At 38.2% G+C, this 25,513-nt stretch overlaps 1 protein-coding gene across 5 annotated transcripts in view; it reads left to right on the top strand.

Moving 5' to 3' along the window:
• Positions 1-25,513, top strand: part of LOC105428261 (dipeptidase 1) — a 123,131-nt gene that overhangs the window by 8,694 nt on the left and 88,924 nt on the right. For 3 of the 5 annotated variants that reach the window (XR_016138132.1, XM_089071857.1, XM_089071856.1), the window contains exons 2-3: positions 16,708-17,292; positions 23,489-23,797. Coding sequence is in view for 4 of the 5 variants with exons in the window: in XM_089071857.1 (XP_088927983.1) it covers positions 16,963-17,292; positions 23,489-23,797 (639 nt within the window). In the remaining variant the exon portion in view is untranslated. The remainder of the gene's footprint in view (positions 1-16,707; positions 17,293-23,488; positions 23,798-25,513) is intronic. The other 2 variants (XM_089071859.1, XM_089071858.1) reach the window with 1 other exon arrangement.

The raw sequence follows: 25,513 nt of genomic DNA, 5'->3' as shown, positions 1-25,513 counted from the left end.
AATTTATTAACGTCATTTTGTTTATTGGAACTTTCCCTATAACTAACTAGAAAAAAGCATATTAAATCTTTTAAAAATTATTAAAATTCTAAATTAATTTAAAAATTATTTGTATTATTTAAAAATTGTGTCTGTCTCCAAATACACAAATGTCATTTAAAAGAAATTTAATAAAAGTTATAAAAAATAAGATGCTTCATTTATAAATTGGATTTGTGTGAAAATCTTCAAAAAAAATTAACACTTTTCAAGAATTAGCTTCCCAGCCGATCCACGATAACAAATAATAATTTTCCAGCGCAGATTTAATCAAACAGAATTCACGAAATATCTCTCGCGCGCACAAGTATCTTGAGGTGATATTATCACGAAGGGAATATCGAAATTGTACTGGACGATTTACTCTAACAAAGCAACATCGTCGCGGTTTTGTTTCTCTACGAGTCGCGGTAAGGGAAGATATTATTGAGTTAATCCTCACTTATAATTCATAATTCCGCGATGAGAACGGGAAATGGCGACAAACATTTGCACGTTTCTTCAGAATCCAATCGGAACGTTTGGAGCTTGAAAATCAACCGTCAAAGAACTAAGATATATAAAATAAATTGCATTTTGGTTTACTTAATAAAATTGTGAATTTGCTCCAACGATACTGCACTTCCCGTCATCCCCTCCCCCTCCCCAAATAATCCCGCCATTTTGGAGACGATCAGTTCAAAGCCTCGTATGTATGCATAAGTTATTGTTTCGAATACGTACGCTCGGTACGGGATTATGGCATGGTGATTCAACTTGTTCACGGTGAACACAAGAAGCAATATATTTAAATCGAGCTGGTACACTCGCGACTCGTGTTGACGAGAGCGTCCCGGGTGGCTCGATCCGCCGAGTCGAGAGTCGCGCGAGATGAAAGGCAAGGTGCCCCTTTTAGCTTAGCTGGGCTCCCGCGGCGATAAAACTTCCCCAAAGCGGCGCGGCGTGGTGCGGGAACACTTAAACGAGATCTACAATTTATCTTTGGCGAATCGTCCGATTCCCACGGCATGCCATAAACAAGTTTCCGCCTCTGCGAAGGCGCCTCGCTCGCGCGCCTATCGCGGACGCGAAAAAGCACGAGTATCCCGCGCGAGAAAACTTCAATTCAGCTCGAGATATCACGTCCTTTGAAGATAACACACCGGTCACTAGGTCCGAGATAGAAATTTTCATCCGGATACGCGGCTCGATCCGCGGCTCCAAAATCCAGCGGTATTATGGCGATGCGATCGCGACCTCAACAGATCGATCCTAAAAGCGACGTCCACGAAGGGTAAACCGCTTTAACCAAAATTTCGTACACTAATTCCACGATACTCGGACATTGGATACCGAACCACCGCAAGTGACACGCAAATAAATCATATATATTAAATGATGCTTGTTAGCAACTCATGTGATTTTCAAATGGGTCTTACTTAAAATTAAAAATTTCAAAAGGAAATTGAATCTAAATTTGCGCGATCCAGATGCTTCAAATATAGAATTTATATGTATGTATTAACGCATACACACACACACACACACACACACACACACACACACACACACACACACACACACACACCATGGAAATTTAATACTTATGGATTTCTTCCAAAAACATCATTTTCAAAAACATTTATTTGCAACAGGATATAAATCGCGTAACGATTTGATTAGAAATTCAGGAAGTTCATTTGAATCTTTCAAGTAAGTTTTTGAGTCAAACATTATAAGCCAAGCAATAAATTTTAATTGAAGGAACCTCTCTATATCTCTTTCTCTTTCATTCACAACTTTTTAATTTCCTACTTTATATGACTTGGTGATTCTTTCTTCCTCTCTCTCTCTCTCTCTCTCTCTCTCTCTCTCTCTCTCTCTCTCTTCTCTCTCTCTTTTAGTCATGAATTAAAATTACTTGCAGGAAAAGTTTACTGAAAAAATTGATCGAAGGATGATTCTTTTTTATTATCTATATACGTTCTCTTGGAGAAGATAACACATTGTCTCCTTAATTCTAAACTGTTTATTTCAGAAATTGTCGATGTAATGATATTGGAAACTTTCCACCTAGTTTAGTTGTTACGTTTTTGGTTCGAAGAAAATGTGCAATCTATAATACGCCGTATGTGAAAGAAAGAGAGAGATGTACCGTCTATAATGTACTTAATTCCTTCTTGTGGCCGATAATACCGCATCGTTTCATCGAGATCGATCTTCTGGGATGATGAAAATGCTCGAGACGGCTTTTCATCACGAGCCAAGAGTTCTACGGAGTGTTCCAGATATATTATATATCAGGGATTAGATTAAACAAAGATACTAAAGATTGAAAAATTATGGTCTATATAATAGTCTATATAATATAATCTTCCATATAGTCTTCCATTAAAGTTTTCCTGAAGAAATGTCAATTTCGCGGAATCACAAATCTTCAACATAATTTTCTATTAATTTTTACGATGGATTCTTTATTTGCAAACAATCTCGATTTTTTGGATTATTTATTTCATTGTGAGATTTTCATTAATTATACGGGAAAACAAATTTTTCGCGATAAAACGGAATTGTGATATTTATAGTTAACGTCTTATACTCTTGACGCATAAAATATGAATGAAATTTTCTTCGCGCTCAATGTACTATCGACTTCCTGCTTTATAAAATTCAATTACAAAACTTTACTTAACTCAACTTAACCGTATGTAAAACGCCGTTCCATAATCTCTACGTTACATCCCACGACGTAGATCGAAATCACTTTGATCCCGCAAGTTACTCAAACCTATAATTATTTTCAAACTTGTCGTCGTTACTTAGCGAGTAGGATATTCTACGTAAGTAAAGACCACGTGTTGCCTTCTGTTAAATAAAATCGCAACTGCATACTGCATACTTTTAAGTAAATCAATTTTACAACGTAGGTCAAAGTATGAAACGCCTTGCGCTAAATAAATGCGTAAATTATTTGTTATTCATAATTTTATTCCAGTATATATTATAAATAACAGGCTTTCAATTTAGTAGTTTACTAATATATTGATTTATTATTCCTTAAAATTAATTAAAAATTTAATGAGGAAAGGATAGAAAATATTCGCAAATTTGTTAATTTGTTGTTGTTTCACTTATCGCGCTATTAAAAGACAAAATACGATAAAATTCAGTTTACTGTGCAATTTTTTTTCTCGCGAACGGTAGGTTTAATCTACTTCAGCGGCACATTAAACGTGCTTTAAAGTGGCAAGCACTAAATAGATACCGATTATAAACGGTATTATCTAATTACACGATTATCGAACAGCGTGCGCAAAGGGAACCTGCCTCTAAAGTTAAGGCTAAAGTTGGGGCAGTTTGCGAACCGCAGGCTTTGAAGTTACCTCGACCCACTAAAATATCGCCAGATGCTGCACAGAGTTTCAGATTTTTCGTGCACTATTATGCATCTCACATGAAGAGAGCGAGTGAAAGAGAGAGCCTTGATAATGAGCTGCAGATAATAAATTTAAATTCATAAACACATATATATATACAAAACATTAAGATATCTAATTAAATATTAAATTGATACATTAAATTAACCCATTTTTTTTTTTCAAGAAACACACGTTTTGTTTTCTTTCTATTAAACCTTAATTTAGGAAATGTATAAAATGTTAAATCGCCTGTGAAGTGAATTTTAAAACCGTGAATTTCTTTCATTTATATCTCGAACACGTTATATTACTCTAAATTTAGAAATATGAGGATTAATAATTTTCCAATGGAGCTTACCGTGTCGCGAGCGCATGGCTCTCTCACGCTTCGTCTTCTGAGAGCTCTGAAGCTTGAGGAGAGAAGAAGAGCTCGTGAGGGAGAAAAACGTTGCGGTACCGTGAACAAGACGGAGGAATCGGGTGGAAACTCCGAAGCTCTTGAGGAAATGGCCTACAGACCTTACCGCAACCCGCTTAAGTACGACTATGGCGATATATTTCACGCAAGAAACTCAGAGCTCGTTAGCACGTGGAAATCGCGGGAAAATCCGCGTACGTCTCGAGCTCTCCCTCACTCGACTTGCGGAAAACCGAGTGAAATTTGCACAAGCGTGAATTTCTTTAACCAAATATATACTTAATAACATTGAACATTAATAAAATTAAGAGCGATAGGAAACTTAGAAGAAATACTTAAATGAAATAATTATCTATTAGATAAGATTTAAATTTAGACTCGAATTTTTAGGATTTAGGATATCGGAAAGTAAAATATCCTCCAACATTTAAATCTCGGATTTCATGAATTTAATTATTTTTCGACAATTAACGTTAAGTGAAAAATTTTTTTTTTTTTAATTCTTTGAAGGTTACACAACCTGCGAGGTTATGCAATAAAAGACTACGCGTTTCGCAATGTTAAAAGATAACTTTCGTTATCGCGTGAGTGCAAAAGTATGAATGTCTACGGGTTTGCAATGGAGGTACGGGCGGCGCGAGCGAGAAATTGTGTTCCAAAAATTCTGACGAGATTTTCACGAGCTGAATTGTTTCGCGCGCGGAAACAGTTTCAACGGCTGTCGATATCGCGTAATAGACTGTTGCCACTGAAAGGCGGAATAGGAAAATGCTCGAAAGTAAATACGTTCATCCTGGGAGCAGTGAATCGTCGCATTGTCGAGTTCACCGTCTCGAACGCGAAGTTGACTCGCACACAACGACGACGCAGGCATCGCACGCATTGTGTCCTGAATCTTCGTCGTCGCAAACTTATCCAATTACTAACGAAACTTAACGACATCTAATTAACGATTAAACGCCGTCAAACTGTTACGACAAGAAACGCTCGCAGGCGTGTGTACATACACGTAAATGCAAGCATGTTTTACGCACCTTCGAAAATTACATTAAGAAAGGAAAATAGATGTCACGCAATAGGATGTGAATAATCCCAGTTAATGCATTTATCCTTTCTTAAATTATCATTATAATGTAAATTTTCAAATTTATGTTTACATTATCATTCAAAAGTTTCAATTTACTTTATGTTTTGGTTAACAACTTTACTTTTCACACATAAAACAACAGAATTGTGAAGATTCTTTTATTTTCTATCAGAAACATCCAATAAGTTTACGAATCTCTGATAAATAATTATAAATATAGACGTAAGGAAATTTGTTAAATAGATTTATTAAATATTAAGCATATCAGAAAAATAATGAAACTTTTAAAAGATAGTATATATATAATAAACAAATGATCTTTATGATTTTATGATCTTTATGATAAAAAGAAAAATTTTGATGAAATATATAAAAGTTTGGTTAGATACAAATCTGAAAATAATTTTATCGAGTCATCAGAATAATTACATATTATAATGAATAATTATTATCAGGATATTCAAATTAGTTGCTACAGTAAAAAAATTTTTTGCAGTTTCGATAAAATTTTTTTTTCTATGATCGACTACGGAGAATTGTTTGAAGAATGCAATCCTTTTTTTTATCAAGATTACAATCAGTTCTATGGATAAATGTACAAGATAAACTTGCTCAGTGTATTATTGTCACGAATTCTTCATACGATACTACGCTACGATGAAGTCGCCACTCGGCGAATATCGATTCGTACCATCGTTCTTCCGCTCGCTGAATTCAAGTGTAACCTCTTCCTCGTCGTTGATCCTTTTCTTTCTTCTTGTCTTTCTACTAGCATTCATCTTGCTTTACTCCGGCATTCTCTCTCCTGATCTTCCGTGTCTTCTCGGCGATTTATCGCTCCGCTCGATAGGTCTTCACAGGTCGTTCTGTTAAATGTATTCGCACGAAACTTTCCAAGGCAACGGTTTCAAACAATCTCGAATTTGCTTACGAATGTATCGCAAAAGTCAGATTATTTGATTTATTCTTACTAGAACGGCGCATACGAAATGAATCAGATTTCAAACTCGAAACTTTTCATAATAATGATTCATAATAAATATCGTCGCAATTTATTATTACATATCCGCAACATATTTATTTATAAGGATCTTATTTCTCCGAACGAGTGTTCAAATTTTCAGTTTAAAAATTATTATATTGTTATCCAACGAATGATTTTATAAAAAATAGTTTTTAATTCTAAAATTTCCGGGCATTATCGAGACGTGATCAGAAAAAAAATGTGAGGTATTCGCAATTGTTTCGGCGAAACATATTCAATATCAATAAAATTAAAAGATCATCGGTAGAAAATCCAATATTTCATGCGCAGCAACGCAGGCATCGAGCTAAATGTACTAGCGCTTTGCCCGATTGCTTTTTCAAAAATTAAAATACACCGCAATGCATGGTATATCGGCTCGATGGCACGTGCTTATTTTTCGTTTAGCGATCCGGCAATCTAACGATCTACGATTAAAAATATATGGCTATGTCGAAAGCTGATTATCAGCTTTAGTATATATATCCACGACTGGTGTCGGAGTTTGTTATTCATGCGATGTGCGCGAGCTTTCGTCGCAAGGCCGAATTCGATCTTCCAAGACGACGACGTGCGTCCCTTTGCCATAAGACGAAAACTCCCCCGGCAGTCCCGTTTCCATTTGACGTATAACGACTTTGGCGTTCAAACGGGGTTACAGTAAGCCACCGTCGTCGATTTCCTCGAGATACTCGCGGCAACAGAGATACGTAAGAGTAAGAGTGGATTAAATTTGTAAATTCCGTCTTAAAAATAACGTTATCTCTAAAATAGAGAAAGAGGATATAATTTTTTTATAGCAAGAGTTGCGAAGTTGTTTTCTTTTCGCTGGAGAATAATGCGTTGGCTGCATAACAAGTTATGTAATGTTATTTACGTATGCGAGGTTTCAGCAACATTATGCCGGAAATATTGTTTTACGCAAACATGTCTTATATTCTTCGCTCGCGAAGAAGGAGCCAAGAGAGCCTGAATCGCGGAGCGCTAAATAAAGTCTCTCTCTCTCTCTTTCTTTCTCTCTTTCTTGCTTTCCATTTTATCGGACTTCTCGCGGATGTCGTACTCGCGGAAGCGGAGAAATAGCCGAGTCAGCGCAGATACGGAGAGAGTTATCGGCGGGATTCCCGGGAATTCCCGCGAAATATCCTCGAGTTTCTTACTCGAGCGGATCGGGCTGCGAGTCACGTGGCCGTTTTGAAATCGCGAGCACGCGAGAGAGCTGCGAGAGTTTTGCGTTTCGCTTGCACAGAGAGGGCAGGGATATTACGCGAATCCTCCTTTTAGTAGAAGGGAAAAGCTCATTGCCGATCAATAGCATTTACCTTATCCGGCGGCTAGACATTTAATTTTATTTGGATAAACGCGATATTCGCGCTACCGTGAGCGGATATTCGATTATACAAATGCGTTTGATTTTACTATCGAAAAAATTATTTCTATCTCATTACTAGAGAATATTATATTTTCATTTTTTTTTCTTTTTCTATTAAACTTTCCACGATTATTTCTCACGCGTAAAACTTGGTCCACGTCCTTGTATCTCGATATCCTCGCTTTAAACTTCAGAATCTCCCTGAGATCGTAGAGGAAGAGGGAAAGAAACGTCGATAGAGGACACGAATAGGATATAGACGTTCCCTTGTAAGTTAGTATCCGGCGAAGAATGCCATTTCCTGCTGTTATTTGACGCTCGCGTCTTGCGCGTTCTAAAACGACGGAAGCGAGCCACGTTGCTGAGAACGCGAATTCGATAAACAAGACTCGCATCGGGTGGCTGTTTCTTTCTCTCTTTCTCCCATCCTGGTCCGATTCCTCGTACGTAAGGAACTCGTAAAGATCTCGTAACGATCTCGCGAAAGGACTCACCACCGCACGATGTATCTTTGCGACTTCGTCCCATCGACACGGCGATACAGCGGAGTCGTGAAAACGCGGATATAGATCCGAGCTCTCGCGGGATATCAAAGCTGAACTTTTAATGCAGAGGAGGAGAAAAAAAATAAAAAATGGATCATCCTCTCTCGCAGCGTACTCGTGTCGAGATCAAGTGACGAGTTATCGCGAACGCACTCGACGATCATGTTCAAAACGAATCGAAGAGTTATCGACAAGTTTGTAAAAATGAGAAAATCGCAGCTCGCAAATCTCCGACGTAATGATCGAAGGCTACACTGGCTGTACTAAAAGTAACCGGAAAACCCTTAAAAGAGAAGGGAAGCTTTAAGCAAAACGTTACAAACGACAAGATTAAATGAACTGTAAATTTGTCGAATAATTTGACGAAAGAAATGGACAAAAAGATGCCATCTTCGAGGGAGGTCTAGTAGATTAAGATAACGTAATATATCATCGCGATAAGAATTCCGCTCGTGTCCGTTGATCTCAACGAGAAGGTCATTAGTGCGATATAGGTGGGTTCATGCATTTCGACTCGGTAGAAATTAACGTTTTACTCACCATAAAACCCTCTTTCATGCCGTTTGAGAAACGTGTAATTAACGGATAGCGCGTTTCAGATCTTCTTATGTTTAAACTTTCGTAACTAAGATCGATGAGGCTTCCGCCATATGTCCGCCGCTTATGGTGCGTGATAGGTCGTGCGAAAAAAAAAGAAGAAATATGAAAATGAAATTAGGCAACGATAGATGATTGGTCGATAGATGTCATGAACGGAGGACAAAGGATTTCCGATTTCGCGCGTTTCGAAGACGGCGAGTTATTGGAAGTATCCGGCGCGTTTTCGCATTTCCCCTTGAAACGGATAATCCCGCCGCGCGCCCAGCCGATCCGTAATTAATCAAACTTATCGGCATAGTTCTCGGATCTGCGATCGCGACGGTATTAGAATCGAGCCTCGCGAAAAGCCTCAGCTTGAATCTCGCATTCAAGTTTTGATACGTCGCGATCGCGGAGAATCGCAGGATATTATTACCGCTTCCTCCCCCTTCCCGCCCCCCCGCCCTCTCCTCGCTCCGATCCACTTCGTTTATCTGATCTCCCGAGAAAATTGATAGACGTTACTTTCGCTATTTTAACATCGGGTTAAGGAAAGATAGTAGATATAATAGATTAAAATTCATCTCGGATTTTAATCGCGAGTGTTCATTGATCAAAATTAAAGTTCAAAAATAGCGGGGGGAAAACCTCGCCGCGAGGCGAGGGAAATGGAGGCAAATTGTTGCTTCTCCGCGGAGCGAAGCTTAATAATTGGCGCTGGATGAACGTCTTGCCCCGCTCGATCTTGACTGATCGTCCTGTCAAGAGCGCGAGTCTTTTCTTATCGGAAAAAAGGGATGGCTGACGGCTCTCTAGCGTGCGTCCAAGAAACGCGGATAACACACGCGATCTACAAAATGCCGGGCGGACGAGCTTACATCCCGGTAATTTGTGAAGAAAACGATACCGACGCGATACGTTGCAACAGCTATATCGCGCTTAATATTTAAATTAACAAACTTTGCGCGCCGCGCCCAGTGCAACGTATGTTCGAAATCGACGATCGTGAATCATCGCTAATTTCAATTGTGTTACATGCGATTTCACGCGAGTGCGGCTTTTCGATTTGCATCGATAAGTATGATATAGTACGCCGCGGGTAATTTCGGATATGTAAATTACAGTATCGATATATCCCCGCGACAAGTCGACGGCGAAAAAGTTCTACATGGCTTGTCAGATAATATTTGCTGCATTACATATTTACATCTCGAGCGAAGCTGATACGATGGTACACGCTATATCATATGCAATATATAGGATCGCCGCTCAAATAAGATACCATTGCAGATTCATTCATTCGATTTAGACGAGAAATAGATCGTCGGAAAAGTCCGATGCGTTATACACGGTTATATTAATTTTTAAACAAATTTTTTATATTATCAGCTCTTATTTTACTATCTAAAAATTGCAGATATATCTTTTCGTGATGAATATGTAATCCCACGTATGTATTGCACATCTCTTATTCTACGAGCATGATATAACTAACTCTGAAGATGCATAAATTTCCGCGCGATATTCATACTTAATAATTTCGTTCTGATAATTAACACCGAAATATTAAATCTCTTTTAATTTTTAAATGCCATGCAAATGCGATTTTTTTTTTAAACGCAAATTAAACACAGCTTTCAAAACAAACAGCTCACTTGCATACATTTAACATTGAATTTTATGGAAAATTCGTTTTAGCGGCTTTGACAACTGAAAATTAATTTTCAGCAATTTCTCAATGATTACATATGGCGTGTCCATCGCCGATTTGCAGGCCCCGACACGGATTTCGAGTAGCGCCGATTTATAATCGGAGCGTAACATCATGTCATCGCCGCATGTCATTATCGACGTAATGGCACGACGGTATATCTCCCGCGTGCACGTGCGTTATTGTGCGTGTGCGTTTACGATCGGGACGCGTTTGGATTGCAAGATTACGCCCCGGCAAAGACATCTCGTAAAAAGATATTATTCAATCGGCCTTCGCCGAGCGAGAAAGAAAATAGCTCGGAAAAAAGATGAGAAAATTAAATTGATCGGTGCCAATAAAGTGAATCCGTGAATCAAAACGCCAATGTACTCGCGCATGAATTTTGAATCAATCACGAGCTGCAAATTTTATTCTGTTCCTCGATCTCTAAAAAGAAACAGATGAGGAGGAGATTTTTCCGTGCAGTCTCGGTATTGATCGTACGTTATTACGTAAGGTTGTAACTAACATCAAATTTACAATAATAGCGGTTGACCCCTCTCTCTTTCTCTCTCTCTCTCTCTCTCTCTCTCTCTCTCTCTCTTTCTCTCTCTCTGCATGTTAAAAAATCTTTGATAAAAATAACTCTATTTCTTCTTACCTCTAGTCTACTTCTCTTACATTTAAAAAACATTGAGAGTTTCAGTTTTTTGTAATACCTGATTACAAATAGATGTCTTGCATATGAACATTCATAAGAAGGAATGAATTGAAACGTCATGAATGTCATCATTCGTTTTTGGGGCAGGAATGATTCTTCATGGAAGACGTATAAACTGAATGTCTTTGTAACTCGGAGTCAATTCTAGTCAAAAAGATGCAACCTCCGAGATGCAAATCTTCCTTCCCGGAAGGAAGAGACCTCGTAATTGGGAGATGAACGTGTTACCCTTGCCTCGCGAAGATTGATGATCGCGTCCGATGAAGAGCCGGGCACCCGGTTCGTCCTTAAATGATGAAGACTCCTTTCGCTCCGACGGGCCACCCTCCGGATCCATCGAGAAGAGAGAAAATTATCTGCCCGATCTAACGGCAATTTCGCCACGACGATGAAATTGCCCCGGCCGAGCCGCGGCGTCGCCCTCGTATCGTCCACCTCGCCGATATTCACGCGAGGGTATAATAGCTTCATCGCAAGATATTTTTCTATTTGCCGAAAATGAGAAGTAATCCGTGCAACAGGCTCGTTCAGCTCAATTCTCTCTTGTACGATTTTTAATAATATACATAAGCAATTAAAAGTTAAGATAATCCCGAACTGTTATTGCATAAATAACTTTGATAATAAATAAATAATAAATTTAAAAGTAAATAAAAATATATTTGATATAAATAAATAGCTTACAAATTCAAACTTTTTAAAATTCGTTGAGATAAAAATCCATATTACACAATGTAGCGTTTCTATGTAAAATTATCTACGCTATACTAGGTACAGCAAACATCATACGTTTCATAATTATTTCATAATTATTATCGCATTATAACTTATTAGAAATACATTTATATATTTTTGTCAACTAATTTACTTTAGAAGCCATCAGTTTCTTCCGAAACATTTCCATTATTATAGAATCGATTAATGCTTCACAACTTCGCAAAAATCGCGCGCACGTATATCGCCGTGATGCAAGCCACGTAAAGGAGCTTAACCCTAAAAGTTTTACAATATCGGCGGAAAGTATTCGAGCACTACGGTTGAATGTACTACGTCTTCGGAGATATTTTATTAAACTTCAGTTGTAAAACGCAACGCATGGCGACGTATCGCGGCACGGAAAGCGCATAAAAATCCGTAAGTAGATGTACGAAACGTCACTACGTAGTCACGTACCGTCATGGAATATTAAAATGTCGGCAAATACATTCCGATCGAGGCTCAAACTGCCCGAGAAGATTTCGACAGTTTATTGAAAGTTTCCCCAAGTTTGCATGCTTCTCCGAAGTCGCCTTATTCCTAACGAGCTCCTCTATCGACAATCTTGGACGATTTTTAAAATTCTTGTAGATATACAGGATATCACGGAACACTTTTTTGCGACAACTTTCAGATTCTTCGTCTAATTTGAAGTCGATTTTTTTTTCCCAACGAGAATTATATCAGATGTTATTCTTCTTCACAATGCTTGAAATTCCAAGTTAAATATTAATAAGTGAATTTCAAATTTTGTTGAGATTAAGTTCTAAAAGTAAAACCGGACAAGCAAAACATAATTTACCCACTTGTAATCCGGAAACTTAATTCCGGTTGAAACTTTTTGGTAATCAATCAATCACTTCAATCTAAATATTTTTGTTTTAGAGGAGACGATCTAAAATTATTCGATAATTTAATAAAATAAAAAAGAGGGAATATCTCCTCTCTTTCTCTTTCTCTCTTTCTTCAATATTTATGGAATAAACTGTACACGTTTAAAAAAAAAAAATGAAAAACTGTAAGAATATACGGCATGACAGATGGACAAACATTGATTCGACGAGACAGATACAAATTTCAGAATAACGGAACAAAAACAGGATTCCGATCGATTAATCGAGTGTCCGTGGAATCGACTGTAAATGCAGAGCCGAGCTACAGTAGCGTTGCGACTACGGGCGATGAATAAAACAGTGCGCCGTGCGGGAAGTCGCAGTCAACGAGCCTTCTGTACCACCATCTCGCTCTATTTCGTCCTACCACCCCCAGCTGCCGTTCCTGCTGGTCATCGAGAGCGAGCTCGTAGGAGCCTTGGTTTTCACGGACGGTGCTTCGCTATCGCTCGTCACGGACGGAACTCGCGGGGGCGGAAAGGGAAGAAAAGGGGGGGAGGGAGGGCGGAAATACGGGATAAGAACACGTACACCGAAAGCGCCCGCCGTCGCTCCGAGAATGCGGTATGGGAGACGGTCAGAGATGAGAGGTGAAGTAAAACAAAAGGGAGCTGAATCCACTGGCGGGAGAGCGAGCGAGCGCGACCGCTACGCGCGCGCACGCTGAATTCGTGATCGAACCGGGCTTCCGGGAGAGCTAGCGGCTGGATTGCGCGCGCGTGTGTGCGCGTCGGAACCGTGGGCTCGTTTTGAGACCCTTCGATGCACCGTTTAACATTTCATTCCGTGTATTTTGTCAATTAAATAATCTAAAGTAAATATGTTCGTGTCGATTTAAACAATCTTGATGCGACACAACATTCAGAAGCCCTTACACGTAAACAACAACATTTATTGTTCGCAATTTTCAAGCTTAAACATATCTTGATGATTAAATCTCAAATTAAAATTTGAGGGAATCGAGAATGTAAAGAATAAATTCTGGAATTCGAGGAAACTCTGTCTATATATCCGAATTCGAGTATTTTAAATTTTTACAAATCCGAGTTTGTGCACTGTGAAAAATTTTCCCTCGATACCTTCCCGGCATCTAATTCACTCGAGAAAACCAACGGATTCACAGTTCCGAGCACGTTCGTATTTGTTGGTCGAAACAAGTTATGCCGTTCTGCGATACAGCGGAGGAAAGAATCGCCGTTGATATCTTTCGAACTATTTGCGGAGAGATTTTTGATTTCCGACACACGAACATCCGAAACGTGTTACTCGGCGTGAGTAAGTGAGAGCAAGAGTGTAACAGATAATAATAAGATTGTCTCAAATATAAGCCGCGAAAGACGATCATCTTGAACTGCAAATTCTTGCAGTACACACATATATATATATATATATATATATATATTGAATATGATCTCGAAACCAATCGGTATTACATGCCAAAGAAATATTAGATTTTATCGATTAATTATTCATTATTCGCATCTGTTACAGAAAAAACAAATTTAAATGAATAATTAAAGAAGTAATTTCTATTTTTTGTAAAAATACAATTTTCACAAAAAGGTATCTTTCATAATTATAGAGATTATTTTCCGATCTACAGATTTCTCGAAATATTAAATATCATAAATTACGATATCGCACTAACATATTCATTTATGATTGTAAATGGCAACTTCCGATTTTTGCTTCCTCTTCCCTTCTTTTTTTTATTTCAGAGAATACTGAACAATTTAATAAATCATATTTCTGTTAATTTATTAAATGGATGAAAATTACGATCGTAATTCATGCAGAAATAATGCAACCGAGAGGAAAAATTACACGCGTATTAATATCGGTCACTGATCGCTTTTGGATGGACAAAATGATGGAGCAAGTTAAATGCAGCGCTGATGTCATCTTATAGATACTAAATGTGGATTAAGTTTGGATTACAGAAACCTACGAAGCTGCTCTATAATCAAAATCATAAATGGCAATGATTGTTCGATATAACGCTATATATAGAGTTATTGTTAGCGTTTATATATAGCTGATCTATTCTCTGTAATTATAGTGGTGAACGGTATATTAGTTTAATATCAACATCATGTAGACAGCCGGATAAGAAATTAAAATCGAGATAATAATTGAAATATTGATAAGAATGAAAGCGAAATAAATTATTTTAGTTACGAGTTTGTAATCAACATTTATAACGAGATAAATAATAATGTCATTCTTGTTATAACCGAATAAATTAAATATTACACATTATTATTTAATTAATTTTAATTTTAAAATATCTCGTATTCAACGCGCGCACAAGATTCCACCGACATTGGATTGCAAAAGCGTTCATTCGCAGTAAAAAGCGACCCTTTTTTAATATTAAATTTTACTAAAAATTTTAAGTTTATTTTACGTTTCTTTTTTATTTCGGTTCATAAAAACGAAAATGAAATATTTTGTTTGTGAACAAGCAGAACGGAAACTAAATATTTCGCCTCTGTACAGAGATTGAAACAAGCGTTATATTTTTTTGTTTTCAGTTTCGAAGTCCAACAATGTGCCTAGAGATTTCAGTTGTATTCGCCCACTGATATTTGCTCTGGAAAATACGACTTGTATACCTTGCGTTTCTTAACACACTGTACTACAAGGGTGCAATCAAGAAAGATATTTTCTTTTAAATATAATAAATATCATTTATATTATATTTTTTTTATATTATATTATATTATATTTATATTATATTTTTTAATAAATATCATTTATTTATATTTTTGCCTTTGTTTGGCAATAACGAAAATATCGATCGTTGGAAATAAATTGCATTCTATGATCGTGTTTCTGCGGTATATGTTGATATGTTATTCAGATATTATGCGAGTTTAAATCATCCTTGATTGGTAACGTTAATCGAACTCTACGTAACTATTCAAGCTGAGAGAAAACGGGAGCGGAATAGTCGTTCCAGATATGCCGATCGATTCGGTTCACCTTCCGCGATTAACATATCCGAAAGCCGCGGCAAAGACACGCCAACGTGTCCCAAATAGACACGTTCGGTCTTTACACGGTCTCGCCTATACGCTGCTCTATCGTCGTATCAAAGTTTCAGTCGAGCACGCCTGTATGGCCCTTGCACGATAAATTAAGAGGCGCTAATTACGATCCATATACCTAGACACTTCATCCAACTTAGTTCCGTGCATATCCGAGATCTATAACGAGGATGTATCGATACGTCAGCCGAAGCCAAGGCCGCACAAACGCTGCAAGTTTAAATTAGGAAGACACGTGTAGTTTTCAAAGCGACGAAACTTATTTCACGTAAAGGATGAATTTTCGATAGAACGTTCGGATGAATTTCTCGAAATTCATGGTCATATGTATCCAGAACACTCTCGTAATCGACTTGAGAGACGTGAAATCAGCTTGTATTTAAGTAGAAAGGAAACCAAAATATAGTTAGTAATTAGATTTCTAGTGACTAGATTTCTGGTTAATTACTGGTCACATTTCTGATTTCTCTCGGTCTTCTGGTCTCTACTCGGGCGAGTATCCAATGCAGCACATTAGATTCTAATGTATCAAAATTGTATCCGACGAGAGAGCATCGATTCTTCATTCCACTCCTCGCAAACTCATTAGTTTACACGGCAACGCCGTACGCTTCGTCAGACAAGGGGTCAGAGAAGATCAATGGTTGGATCAAGCCTGGCACGTTGATCGAGCATCCCGGCATTCGCGAATACGAGTATCTAAAAGCTTACGCCGCGGGACGACGCTGAAAAAGCGCCCAAAGGGACTAAGATTAAAAGAGCTCGAGTAAATAACGCAAAAAAGACCCTCCCCTTAACTCGTAGATACGCGCGCGAAGTAAGTAAAGAGGATAGTCGGCGGTTTACTTTCGGCAGTTAAGAGAGGATACGGATGGTCCAGAGTTACACCGGTCCGGGTAGTAATGCGGTGCATTAATTCGAGTAGGATGCAGGCGTGCTGAACGCGCGCAAATACGAGCGACGTTCGGTACATTCCTACTTGATGAATTAACGCAACCGCGGATATACGCGAGGGCGATGAGTCTCTCTCTTTCTCTCTCTCACACACACACACACACACACACACACACACACACACACACACACACACACACACACACACACACACATTAATCGCGCGTTAATCGCGCAGGTACGAGTTGGAGATGGGCTAAAGGGACCCGATGCTCGTAGAGAGGAAGAAAGTGCGCAAGGTCCACGGTGTGGTGGCGTGGTGAGGATGGACCCGTGCGAAGAGGGCCGCGCGACAGAGACGAGGCACGCCGAGGCCGCGGACTCGATCGCGTATCGCGCGCCACGCGGGATTAGGATGCAGTGATCGGGGGAGGGTGGTGGTGGTGTGGTGCGAGGTCAGGTGAGAGGAGGTCCACGAGAGTGGACAACGACGATGCATCACGCCGGCGGTGGAAGCGGCGGTGGCGGCGGCGGTGGCGGCGGCGGTGGTGGTGGTGGCGGTGGCGGTAGCGGTGGCGGCGTCGTCGGCGGCGGTGGCGCCGGCTACGGAGGCGGGCCGCAGGAGCGCGTTCACCAGGCTCCGCGAACGGTCCAGCCCGATCCGAAGTGTCCCTACGAGAGCTACCAGGCGCAAATCCCGGACTGCTGCGCGGCCGCGGTAGCGGCGCAGGACTCGTACCCACGGCCGCCCAGCGGCTACGACGCCAGGTGTTACGACGAGTGCCATCGCAGGACACCGTATCAGGAGGAGCAATATCCTCAGGTACAGATTACAATCGATTAATTATATCCGGTACATTCCGTGTGTAAGGATCCGTGTGAGATTTGCGATCTTTCACGACCCTTACACGCGGAAAAATATAATTCTAAAAAAAGTCTAAATATAATAAAATTCTAAAGAAAATTCTAAATTGCTAAGAAAAGTGATTATTCAGTTTACTTTTCTTCTTTCGAGTAATGGTTACCTCAAAGAATATTTTCTCAATAATAGTATTAAAATATATTTATAGGTAAATTTTATTAATTAATATCATAAATTTAGAAAAAAATTTCTATATTAAAAAAAATTTATTTTCTTCTAAAGAGTATTATAAAATTTTACCGAAGAACAATCATATTTAGTTAAGCAAATTGATTTTTTAATTTAATGTGATGTTCTTTATTTAAGTATTATACTTATTAAAATTCAGAATATATTTGAATAAATTTGATGCTTATGATAGATTTGCGGACATATGAACTTTTGAATTATTTGAAACGAGTAATATTTAGTCAAATACAATATTTTTGTATTTTTCTATGTGTACGTGCAATTTATTTTCTATTCTATACGAGCACGGAACATTCGAGACAATTGTGTAAAAATATTTAGTAAATCATATAACGAAGAGAAACATTTTTCTCTTAAATATTACAGAGAAATTTGATCGTTGAATGCTGTGTATCGTTACTGCATTCAGCTGTATACAAAAATATACAAACGAGGTGTAAACTTTTAGCTAGTACAACAGACTGATTTGTGTACAGGTATTACCGTATAACTCTAATTGCTTAAAAAAATTCAAACAATACAGCCTTTTCGCTTGGAATTACATTACAGTTATGTACTATGTTCTTGATGTATCCATCAAGTTACGTACGAATAAATATGAGTTGTAATGGAATAACTAGATAAAATTTAACTTCTGGGAGCAGTTACGAAATATATTTACAAAGTGCAAACGAATACGCCCCATTCATACGTTTTGTTTACACCTTCGTGTATAAATAATTTTTCATTGGAAAGATATTCAAGAAAACTAGAATTTGGTTTTACATCGTCATAAGCTAAAATTAACATTATATAATTTATTTTGATGCGATTAACATCGGTTGTTCGCATCGAGTTTCAATGGTACGGCATGCCACTGCACAAATCGATGTCGATTAAATTTGATATCACCTCCAGGTGCGAATATTACACGATAATTATCCAATAGAACCGAACGAGTTCGCCATTTTATAACGAAATCGCTCGAGTCTAGTATTTATGATTATCGAATGGCGAAAATTGAATTTGCTGCTTCTAGAGAAATAGGGAGCTTAGTTAGCGCGGAAAGGGCAGACTTTAAGATCGTGATTCAGCGAATTGAAACGGTCGCTATCGGTAATACGAATCGCGAGAACTTTTCATGCATGAAAACACCCTGGCTTTTTCTGATATTAAAGATGCAAGAAAAGTTATATTTATGAGAAGCAATTCGTACCGCAATATACGCGCGAGACGAGAAGAATTATCATTGCAGCTTTTCCCCGGGAAAACATAAAATACGCTTACCGAAAATTGTCATTTGTAAATTTGCAACTTTTTTGGTGCAAAAAAATTAGCGACTAAAACGCGAAATGATAAAATAAGATACCGAGTGCCTTTAAATGTCGCCCAATAAAAATGCACTGAGCTCAAAAGAATGCGCCTCTAAATCTTCCGCCCACAATTTCTGAATGCTCTGTATATTCTGTCGCAACGCGGAAGACAAACAACTGCAATTAGAACTTCCCGGGCGGAATGTAAAGCAGAAAAAGAATGCGCTCCTCGAAATATTCCGAAATCGAAGTTTAATGCAGCGCCGTCGCTAAAAGCATCGTATCGTTTATCGCAGCGAGCTTATTTTCCTTTTTTTTTTTTTTCTTTCCCGCCAACTCGATGGCGTTCAATAACGCGGTGCTCGTGAGAAAAGGAGATGAGCCTCGACATCCATCTCCGGACAGTCTCATCCAGTGAGAGGGAGGGAGGGGGTGCCTAATAGCCGCGCAGTCACGAGTTTCGTCTTCGCCCGTTCAAGTTCGGCAGGATCCCGCTTTAACTTCGCCGCGGGAATCTTCGAAGAGCCATTACGAGTTTTCCGTATCCGAAAATTGATTCGGCTCACCGCGCCTCGGCTGTCCAAATTTTGCCATGCGAGCATCCGTACGGGCTATCGATTTGACGAAGGCAGTTCCCGTTCGCGAGATCGCGAAAACGATGCTAAATCGAGGATAAAATCGGGGTTATTAGGCTGAATTAATTGCCGCGCGAAATGGAACGTGGACAATATCGATATTTTGTTTTCTGCACCGAGTATTTTTATCATCGGTGAATTATTTTTTATTATATCATACAATCGAATGGCGGAGCGAGCGAAGGGGGTAAAATCGGTGCGATCAAAGTGTTGAATAAAGATGCGTCAAGTTGCGTCAATTTTCATCGCTTGCATTTGTGATTGCTCAGTGGATCTCTGCCGCCTCTTGCGTATCATGGATCGGCATCAATATCAATATTTATGAATGAAATATCGAGTATGTAGAAAATGCCGATACTTGCGGTATTTTATATCAAAAAGTAAAAGTATTGATATCCTATTAAATTTCAACATCGCTAGCCGCGAGCAGCATCGCCTACGGACGCAATTTCGCGGATGCATAACGCGTATACAAAGCGATCACGTGCCGATCGTCTGTCTATTCCTCGATGTTCCCTATGAGACAATGTCGTCGCGGATGGTTTTCCAACCATTCACCAACGTGCACCTTTCCTATTTAACTCAATTGCTCTATCTTATTATACTTCCTTTTCTAACAAAAAAAAAAGTTTATTAAAAAATAGAGTAACAAAGCCATCTTTAAATTTTAGAGAAAAGAAACAATTCGACTAGAAGAAGAATCGATCGAGTTTAAAATAAAACAAAAGAATTTTTCAAGAGTAACTTTGGAGTTATCTCGTTATAATTTTTCTTTAGTTTAATTTCTATCCGAATAAGAAATTGAGCGCGCAATGCGTAACGTGTCATCTCGTGGAATCTGATAGAGTTTGAAAAACCTTCGAGGAAGTGGCAGCAAATCTCTAGAAATCGTCACTATCGATCGCGACGCATTCAAGACTCTCGTGAAATCGCAAGGAGCGAAGTGCTCTTACAATCTCTATCGTTCGGAATCGTATAGCGATGACGGCGGAACGTTACTAGGTGAATTTCAGGATCCTGCGCCGTGTATATGGCCTTCTGCTTCAAAGACCGTACATACGTTCCGGTTATTTTAGCGATATCGATACTTTACTGTTACGGGGAACCGCATTGGTGTGCAGCATAAAGATAGCGGCGATAGAGAACCGCGCGATTCGCGCTGGCGGTCGTGCCGCCGTCCATATCGAACGATGCGGCAACATACCGCGGAATATGGTAGCTCGTAAGCCATCAAGTACTGCCACGCGCAATCGCGGTAACTGCGAATGTATCGAAAGAATAAACAAGAGATAAACACGACGAGTAAAGTTCCTATTTTTTTTCATATTTTCTCCCTTAAGCTACGACACACATAATCCACAATTCCCAGACGGTATTTTATATAAATCATATTTGAAATAACGGTGCGTATTCACATAACAAAAACACGGCAATGCCAATCTTAAATATCTAATTTATAATAAAAGTTATTTTGGATAAAATATATATGTAAAATAATTTATATATATTAATATAATTTATATAAAGTAATTAGGTTTGCTGAAAATTTGAAACGTTACCAGTTTCCGTTTAAGCAATATACAGACTCTACGGGGAATGTTCTATAATCATTATTTAATATTTTAATTTAAGCGTATTCTTGATTATAATATCGGATTATATCAATTAGAATTGGAATTTCCAATATGCAAATGTTAAAACCACAATAATTTCTGATAAGCGATGAGCTTAAAGCTAGCCGACTACATTGAATAAAGGCTCGCAGCTTATATTATTTCTACAGATATTACTATTTTTAATCTATAATCGATAAAATAATCAATAAATTTGAAAGGATAGAAAGCCTATTAGGATTAGGATAAAAAAGAGATGCGAAAATAAATTTAATTAATCGTCAACAACTTTTCAAATTAATTAATTGTGAAATTCTGCATAACACTATGCAGAATGAAATGCACTATGCACTATGAAAAATTTTCTATCCATTTTATGTTTCTGTTTGCGGTGCAACAGACATAAATACTGAAAAAACAACTCCATGTGCTGTGTACCATTATCTTGCATCAATTTATTATATTATTTAAATCTGGAAAAAAAATGCATACATGTGTGTTTGTACAAACAATAAATCAAGAAATTATAAATATTTATTTATTTTAAATAAATCTTAATCTGTTTTAACCAATTAATTTTAAGGCAATGAATCTGTGAAATGCTATACTTTTGTATTATTATACTTTTTTATCTTCTATCGTGTTACATCTAATGCATATATATATATATATATATATATATATATATATATATATATATACTTACATTTACATATGACATCTGACAACACTTTCACAGATCCATTACCTTAATTTAAAATAAAAGTTAATTTGTCGTTCACGATATAATATCTAACAGCGGAGTTGTAAACTATATTGTAAACCACTATGTTGAATTGAAAACACAAATACATTCATGTTACAACGTCCAAAGTAATTGAAATTCCAAGAAGAAAAATTATTATTATTGTGCGCGTCTAGTAAATTTTAAATATCAAAAACAAAATATTCTCTTCTAAAAGATACAATTTTCTATAAAAATTTATAAATAAGTATTCTTTTCTTTTCTTAATTCATATTTTTGAGAAAAAAATAAAATAAATCTGTAAATACGAAGTAGATTCAAGTTTATGATTGACTTTAATAAATAATTATCGCATATATTACATTTTATTTTATCGACTTTTTTCTTTAAGAATTAATTAAATGAAAATTAATCTTAAGTAACGATGAAAGAAAAAAGAGAGAATTTTTTTTATATCATTATTGAGATTCAAAGTTATGCGTAACATACAAACACATACACACACACACACACACACACACACACACACACACACACACACACACACACACACACACACACACACAATGCGTTTTTTTTCTAATCTGTAAATAAAAAGGCTATAATTGAACCGCATAGCGGGTAATTTTGTTCTGGCGAAAAGATTCTATCCGCAAATGCGATTGGCACGTTATACACCCCCTTACGCAATTGCAATTCCTACGCCAACGCATTCCGCCTTTGTGCTGCATTAAGATGATTCTTTTCAAATTCTAAATGCTCGCCTACGTCTCGAATATTAAATTTCTTCATATTCTGGGAGATTCTTGGCATGTCTTGGTTAGTGAACGGTATCTCGTTTATGAGGACGGATTAATCAAATTGCTTCCGACAAATACATAATATACTAGAAACGCAGAAATACTTTAATCACATATCGATAATCGTTGGTGACAGAGTAATTTATTTTTTATCACAGTTTAATTTGCAGTATTTTTTCCGCAATATTTTAATAAAAAGAATATTATTTTTAGATTATTTCCAATATTTTCTATACATAAAACCAATTAAATTTTCTATCAAATACATAGAATATATATGCCATTTGTTTTAACCGATATATAGCACAATACTGGAATCAACAAACATGGAATTATGTTTGATTGTATGCATTTTCATTGTACGCTGAACAAATCATATTTGTGCGATTTCAAACGTGACACAAAAGCGAAGTCTGCGCGTTATAGGTTCAAAAATCGCATACGCAGAAAATTCAATAATTTATCATTTGTAAACAATTTTATTAAAATTTTTTACTAAAAATTAACGTTTTCGGATTTAAAACATATCGGATTTTAAACACAAATATAATTATTTCTATAGAATTAGAACAATATATCTTATGTTAGAAACTTTTTTTGAAAATAAGTACAAATCCATAATTGAATTACCACGTAATTAACGTTTGATCACGAATAATTAAAAAAATCGACACGCCTTCGCATGTGAAAATTGTTTGATGAAAAAATATTGCAATTCCGTGGATTCCGGCACCAATTACGAACTGCCAACCGCTAATTCTGGCGCAATCGAGGCGGAGGTACTAAGTGATTTGTTGCAGAACAATCCTTCTTTTTCTTTCAGGATGTATCCTCGACATTCCACCGGTCCCAGTCTAGACTGGGCTACGAGGAACGTCCTCAGTCCCGAGTGGGATACGCCTCGGATTCCAGGTGCGCCAGCGGGCTCGGATACGACGACACCGGTGGGGGTTACCTGGATCAGAGTGACCCGAGAATGTATTGCACCGGCGGCTATTGCATGGGAGATACGATGATGGCGACGAGCAGAGGCGTATGCGGCGAGGAGGTCGAACTCGACATGCGGAGGCACATTCAGGCATGCGCCTGCACATGCAACCACATGGGCTATGGGAATTACATGGACTATCAGGTGAGTTAGGAATAATAATATACGCTCTAGCTATAGTAAGAAATAATCAGTCGTTAATTAGTCTAAATAACCGGAAAAAAAATCCAATGCTCTCTCCGGTCGAAGATGCATGCCTGAAAATTCATCTTGCTCGTCGAGCAAGATGTGCGAAAGCGTTTGTCGCGCACATGGAACGATTAATTGTAATAGCGTAGTTAACGAATAATATTTTGTACGGCGAAATTATTTATAACTGGTCGGTTTTTACGATGATGATATTACGGCGGGAGCATTTTTTGCGCAGGGTGTAATGACGAAAGACCTGGACTTTCTTATGAATTCTGTGTAATATCGCGCGTGTTATGCAAGCCATATATGCATGTTTGTACTCGCGATGCGATATTGCGTCCTGTCGAGGACGTCTCGCGAAAGAGATTGTGGCCGCAAATGTTTCGCGATGAGGAAAGTTAGCCTTCATAAATATAGAGGAAAATGGTACATCCAGACGCGGGGCATAATGATGAGATCCTGGATTTTCCTGTCGCGAATGACACAATAACTGCGGCCAGCATCACTCGTAAAACTGTGAATATGATATTTTCTCTCTGTTTCATCTCAAATTCCGAAATTGCATGTGCTCAAAAGTTTTAAAGTTAAAGAAAGATACAACGCGCGAAAAAGGCTTCTCTTTTCCCCTTTTTTATGCGTTTCGAGATATTACATTTTTGAAGTCTGAAACAACACTTTGGTCAGCTATGCTTTGTCGTATGAAGAAATGAATATTTAATTGTATATATTTTCTTCTATCTGTGAAACGTTCTAGTGCATTCCGCGTTACCATAGTGCTCAACTGTGTAATTTGCCGGATCTATAAAACTTACAAAAGGAGGTGGCGTCTAAGATGCAAATTAAGTCTTTACGTTAATTCTTAGTAACGATGGATCATCGCGCTAGAGTTTCAAAAGCATGCTATCTTTTGATATATTCTCCACAGTATAATTTAATGAATCATTAGATATTATTGAAAACATTTTTAAAATTGCACAATAATAATTCGTGTAAAATCCAATTTGTATTTAAAAAAAAGTATTACTATAAAAGGTCAAACGATCGATCTGTTGCGAAAATGACGAATCCGAAAATTCTTTCGATTCCTCCTCGATTGCCGGACTTTCATTAAATTTATCCCTCGCTCGAATTTTGCCCAAAGCCTCAAGAATCAATCGCTTTCGCCACTCACCTCAGCTCGTTCCGCTCGCGATAAATGCGTAATGCCCGCAGACGCAGTGCCTCGTCGAATTGTTACAATTCGCGCGAACCATCTGCCCATCCGTCCTTACAGGAGCCTCTCGTCTTCTGCTCTGCGTCCGGACTTGCTATCAGAGGTAATTCATCGCGGACTGAAAAATTCACAAGGCAGCTTCCTGCCTTGAGACCTCCCGCCGTCTGCTTCTCCCGCTGGCGTTTCATCTTTTACGTGCGACCGAACTGTCCGTGAAATCCTCCCGCGAAGAGCCGGAGAATAGCGCGAACACTTGGAGGAGGAGGCGGGGGTGGGAGGCGAAGACAGGAGAAGATGGTGAAGAGATAGCCGGAAAGGAAACGCAACGTCCGTAGTTTCAACCGGGTTTCTCGGTGAAGGAGAGCCGGCCGCATTGCGCTTAAGCCTTTACGATTATGCGGTAATATACGAGCCTCTACGAGGCGTCCATAAAGAATTCTTTCTCCGCAGACGAA

This window comes from Pogonomyrmex barbatus, unplaced genomic scaffold (genome assembly GCF_055798465.1).
Source record: "Pogonomyrmex barbatus isolate J1 unplaced genomic scaffold, ASM5579846v1 scaffold12, whole genome shotgun sequence".
Taxonomy (NCBI): Eukaryota; Metazoa; Arthropoda; class Insecta; order Hymenoptera; family Formicidae; genus Pogonomyrmex; species Pogonomyrmex barbatus.
The sequence above is the reverse complement of the archived record's forward strand: the minus strand, read 5'-3'. Positions and strand labels throughout refer to the sequence as shown.